Here is a 5880-nt window from a genome sequence, read left to right on the forward strand (position 1 = left end):
GACTCAAGAAAAAACCAGAAAATGTGTATAGACCTATATAACAAGAGATTGACTCAATAATCAAAAACCTCCCAACAAAGAAAAACCCAGGACCAGATGGCTGCACTGCTGAATTCTACCAAACACTGAAAGAAGTAACATCAATTCTGTAACCCTCCCAAAAATAGAAGGCAACACTTCCTAACTCACTCTATGAGGCCAGCCTTACCAGTAAAACTATAAAATGATGCTCAAAGAAATAAAAGACCCAAATAAATACAAAGTCACCCCATGCTCGTGGAATAAAAGACTTAATAATGTTAATAAAGCAATGTTCACCAACAGAATTTACAGATTCAATACAATCCCTAGAAAATTCCAAAGCCTATTCTGTAGACATGGAAAAGCCAAACCTGAGATTCATATGGAAATGCAAGGGACCCAAAGTAGCCAAAATAATCTCAAGAAAGAAGAACAAAGTTGGAGGACTCACCTGTCAATTTCAAAGCTTACCACAAAGCTACAGTGTTCAAAACAATGTGGTATTGGTATAACGACAGACATACAGACCAACACAATTGGATTGAGAGTCTCGAAAGAAACCTAAATATCTAGGTCAAATTATTTCTTTTTTCTTTTTTTTTTTCCCCCCCAAAGGCTTTGTTTGGATTTATCATCCACGTTAGCAAGTCCCTTGTTGACCAGCCACTTTATTTTTATTTTTTTATTGGGGAACAGAGTTTTTTTTCCAGGACCCATTAGCTCCAAGTCAAGTAGTTGTTTCAATCTAGTTGTGGAGGGCACAGCTCAGTGGCCTATGTGGGCATCAAATCAGCAACCCTGGTGTTATGAGCACTGCGCTCTAACCAACTGAGCTAACCAGCCACCCCTAGATCAAATGATTTCTGACAAGAGTGCCAAGACCTTAGGAAAACAAGAATCTTTTCAAAGAATGTACTGGGACAACTGGGTAACCAAAAGAAATGAAATGAACACTTACTTCACACCATGTTTTTAAAACGTTACCTAAAAATGAACCAAAGACCTAAATATAAGAACTGAAACTATAAAATTTAAATAAGAAAACATAGTGGGTAATCCTCATGACCATGAGAATTTGGCAATGGTTTCTTGGACATAATGTCAAAAGCACAAGAAAATAAAGAAAAATAGATAAATGAGCTTCATAAAATTTAAAAGTTCTGTGCATCAAAGTAAAACACAACCCACAGAGTGGGAAAAAAATACTTTCAAGTCATGTAACCGGTAACAGCATGGAAACAACTCCTACAACTCAACACAGATACGTAACCCAATCCAAAACTGGGCAACGGATCTGACTAGTCATTTCTCCATGAAAGATGTACAACCAACCAACAAGCCATATAAAGAGGCTCAACATCATTTGTCAGCAGTGAAGATACCACTCTACACCAACTATGGTGGCCTTAATCCAGGAAAAAAAGTGTGGCCGAGGGTGTAAAGAGACTGGGACCCTGGTCAAGTGCTGCTGGGGTGTAAAAAACAGTGCGGAGCTGTGGAAGTTATACACAGGATGACCCATGACCCTGCAATTCCACTCTGAGGGGTATAACAGAAGAACCAAAACAGGTGTTCAAACGAACACCCGGACACAAATGTCCCTAGCAGTACTATTTCACAGTGGCCGCAAGGCAGAAACAAGCCAAAGGTCCATCAGTGGACAAATGGATAAATACAACACAGTATAATTCTACAATATTTTTAGCCATAAAAAGGAATGGAGTACTGATACACGCTAAACGAAATAAGCCATAAACAAAAGGCAAAAATACTGTATGATTTCATTTACATGAAATATCCAGAATAGGCAAATCAGAGACACAAAGCAAATTTATGGTGGCTAATAGCCGGGGAAGGGGGTAATCTGGACTCAGTGTCAAATGCGTCTCGGTTTGCATTTTGGGAAATGAAAAGGCTATGGAACTAGAGCGTGGTAATGCTTGTATGACGTTGTAGGGCTGCTTCATGCCACTGAATTACAAACTTAAAAGTGGTTAAAATGGTAAACTTTATGTTATTTGTATCTGACCACAAATAAATAAATGAAGGAAAGGGGGAGGGAGAGGGAGTGAGGAGGAGGAGGGGGAAGGAAGGGAGAGGGAAGGGGGAGGGGAAGGGGAGGTCTCAGGCACAATGCTGGCATGCCCACAGAGGTCCCAGAGGGCTGGAGCAGGTCACCCACCGATGAGCCGCAGTGCTGTCTGTGCGAGGGCCAGTGTGCCAGAGTTCAGCAGCAAGGTCAAGGTGCGTGCCCCGTGCTGCAGGGTGAGCATGCTGAGCATCACCAGGAGAAAGCGAGCTTGCGGGGTAGTCCCCAGGCTTGGTCCTGAAGGGTTCTCGTTGGTAATGGTTTGCAGGGGGACGGGCTGGATACCTAAAAAACATTGGCACCCACATGAAGTCTTGTGCCCATGTGGACACAAGGACATACATGACGCAGAGAGTAGGAGCGATTTTTTGAAACTCTGTTTTTCAATGGATGTCTAGCAGCCTGTGCTGTTCTGCCGCACACACAGTCACCACGGGTCCACCAAACTCACCACACCGCTCCTTTGAACATGCCCGGTGGCTTACTCATTCCATTTCAAATATAACAGATATATTTTACTTCTCCTCCACAAACCAGATCCTAGCAGTTCTCTTTAGAAATCAAGTATTAATACAGGATATGCACTGTAGGATGTGTGGTGTAATTGATCCACATGAAAATGTGAGCATAGCAAAGCTTTATATTAGGACACTACAAGATGTGTCTTCTGACAAATTCTGAAAGCTCTGTTTAGAATCTAAGGAAGCTGAAAGCAGCCTAGATTATCATTCTAATGTACAAAGTTATTCAAGGTCTCCCCAAAAGCATTAATCGGCATTCCAAATTTCCACAACATGTAATTTAGAGGCAAACTATGAAATAACACTGAGATCACTGACATTATTATTTCAGCATCAATTTTAATACAGCCTATTAACCATCAGATTATTTTAACTCACCAAGCTCTTTAAATTTGGCATTTGCATCCATCAAAATATTTCTAATATTCTGAACAGCCCAAGCATACAGCTTGCCAAATGTTACTTCCAGCAGCATCCGATTGAAAGGTGGGATCAAATCAACATCCTTCAAGCAATCTGTAAGGGGTTCCCTTCCAAACAAAGATGAAGAATTTTACTTAGAACATGGCCAGACTTTTAACTTTCATTGAACACTGTGCTGTTGGCACAGCTCCCTTGATTAAGAAAAAGTGTCACAAAGGTTTACCCTATGTCAATCCCCTGCGGAATGAGTCTCTGCCATCCACAGAACATAGCGTACTGCACAGATGGGAGTAAGGAGTTTCTCGTCGCCAGTTTTAATATTGTGTCTATCCCTTCCAGGCGGACCTCTGCTCTCTCCAACTGCAAAACAGATGTGCAGTCAGGAGCCCACACAGTCAGGGGCCGAGCGCATGCAGCACTCCACCCAAGGGGCCCACCGCGCCTGTACCTGTTTCAGCAGGCACTTCCTCATCTTCTCCACGTCCACCGGCTCTTCTTTAAGGGCGAAGTCAGCAATTGTGCTGAGGAGTGCGGACTGCGGATAAAGACCCTGGACATTCTGCTTCAACCACTTGTACCTGTGAACCCCTGTGACTGTGCTCAGCAGGGGCTGCCATTTATCCTGACAAAGGAAAACACTGCACCATGAGCTTCTCCTACAGATAGTGACGTGAGCTCTAAAACAGTCAGCAAATAAAATTCAATATAAATGCAGTCTGCTCAAGTTGGTAAGATACTTTAAACTTAGTAACTAAGTTATGATAAAAATAACTATGTCATAAATAGGCTTATAAATGAATTTAAAATGTCTATATTTATGTACTTTGGAACAGCTAACTTGGCATACAAAGTTACATTATCATCCATGTTAATAGCCTTAGGGACCAGGACAGTTTATGGAGCAAAGGCTAATAAATGAATGATGATACACTGTACTACTAAAAGTAAAGGAAACCCTTCTCTAGCTATGGGTCTGACCAGAGCACCACTAAGCATCACTGGGGCACAGTTACCCATGCTTTCAATAACCCATTACACTCCCTACCCTACCGATGCCTAAGGACCAAGTAACAATACTTGTACATTCTCTAGCTAAGTGCTGTGTCCCTAGTCAGCAGTCTCACAATCACAGAAAGCACTTCACCTTGGGTGATTTGATTGTCACGGGTCTTTTGTCCACATTTACAGGGCTGTGAGGCAAAATGCAAGCTTCTTCCAAATCACTCTCTTCATTCCCAATTTTTTCTTCATCAGCAGTAGATTCTGGCTTCTTAGGAACTGTGTTTAAAAACATCATTCATTAGGGCCGGCCGAGTGGCTCAGTTGGTTAAGAGCTTGCTCAAGAGTTTGAGCTCTGAGCAATAGCGGTTTGAGTCCGGCCCGAGCTGAGCTGCCGCTGAGCTGCCAACAGGTGGCAGGATGGCTCAGCTTAAAAAAAAATAATAAAAATTTAAAAATTTAAAAAATAAAAACATCATTCATTATAAAAACTGTTTACTTAAATATAGTTTTAAATTAAGAAATATTTACATTTCCACAAAGGCAAAGGACATGAATATTTTAATATTCACTGTCAACTGAAATGTTCAAACTACAAAAGTACAACTATCATAACAACTCACACATGACCTCCAGGAATGACACTTTGCCACTCCATGTCAGGGACAGAAGGACAGCAAGGTGCTACCATGGAGGAGCCCTCAGAATGGGAAGGCCAGGGGTCCCCCAACTTTTTCTTAAAGGGCCAGATGGTGTACATTTTACTCTCTGCAAGTCATTCAGTCTATTGGAAATTTTCAACTCTGCTGCCGCAACATGAAAAAATAGCTAACTTTATTTATGAATGTCATGATTTCAACTGCGTAGAATTTTCATGTGTCAAACATTATTCTTCTGGTTTTTTATTTAAAATGCAAAACCCGGTCTTAGCTCATGGATAGTGCACAGCAAGTAGTAGGCTGCATTTGTCCCCAGGCCTGAACTTGCCCTCCCAGGGATAGTGCAGTGGAGACTGTCACCAGGGTGCACTGGAATCCTGGAAGCCTTTTACCGCATTAGTCTCTTAGGAAAGTTGCTATTGGATCTGCAGCATGGTATGTGGTGTTCTTCCATCTTTTTGGTCTCTTTCCAGGCTTTTAGTCTAATTCTTGTCAGCATATAATATAAATAAGCAGCAGCATGAACACAGCAGGTCTGGGTTGCTGGAGCACTGCAAATTCTCAAGGCAGGCCTGTCCCTTTGGCTGGCCCGGTGTGTTCTGCCTGAGAGTGTCCCTGTGTGCTGAGGCCTAGGACACGTTTACAGTTTGACCAGAATTCATATCAATGATGTGACTTTCTGCGCTGGGGGCCGCTGTCTGAGTCACTGGGAGTAATCACACAGGCCCCTTATGTCTATGTGGCTGACCCCCAATAACAACCCCAACACACACCAAGGCTCTGGTGAGCATTGCTGGCTGACAGCCCTTCGCACATGTTGTCACACATCACTGTGAGACTCCACTGGGAGGGGACACTGAAGCTTGGGCCTGGTTTCCTCTGGAGTTCCCCTCTACCCAGCTTTCGTTGTACTGATTTTCACCTGTATCCTCTCACAGTAACAAACTGTAACGCGACTGTAACCGCTTCTGAGTCCTATGGAGCCCTCCCAGCGAGTCACCTCATTTAGGGGTGGCCTTAGAGATCCCTGACACAGCACCAGTATATTATTTCTAAGTAACTTAATTTTCTTTAAAAAAAGAAAAACAGCTTCAGCATCACACAATTAAATAAATAAACCCATGACAAGAAAGTTTAAGAGGTGCCGTGTAGGCTCGGAACCCCTAAA

The 5880-nt window shown here is 42.5% G+C and overlaps 1 protein-coding gene across 1 annotated transcript in view; it reads right to left on the reverse strand.

Moving 5' to 3' along the window:
- HERC2 (HECT and RLD domain containing E3 ubiquitin protein ligase 2) overlaps positions 1-5880 on the reverse strand; it is a 156464-nt gene that overhangs the window by 80109 nt on the left and 70475 nt on the right. The window contains exons 30-34 of the mRNA XM_019628905.1: positions 4199-4332; positions 3503-3676; positions 3278-3414; positions 3010-3161; positions 2204-2395 (exon numbers count right to left, since the gene is read on the reverse strand). Coding sequence (XP_019484450.1) covers positions 2204-2395; positions 3010-3161; positions 3278-3414; positions 3503-3676; positions 4199-4332 — 789 coding nt within the window. The remainder of the gene's footprint in view (positions 1-2203; positions 2396-3009; positions 3162-3277; positions 3415-3502; positions 3677-4198; positions 4333-5880) is intronic.

This window comes from Hipposideros armiger, unplaced genomic scaffold (assembly GCF_001890085.2).
Source record: "Hipposideros armiger isolate ML-2016 unplaced genomic scaffold, ASM189008v1 scaffold_814, whole genome shotgun sequence".
In the NCBI taxonomy this organism is placed as follows: Eukaryota; Metazoa; Chordata; class Mammalia; order Chiroptera; family Hipposideridae; genus Hipposideros; species Hipposideros armiger.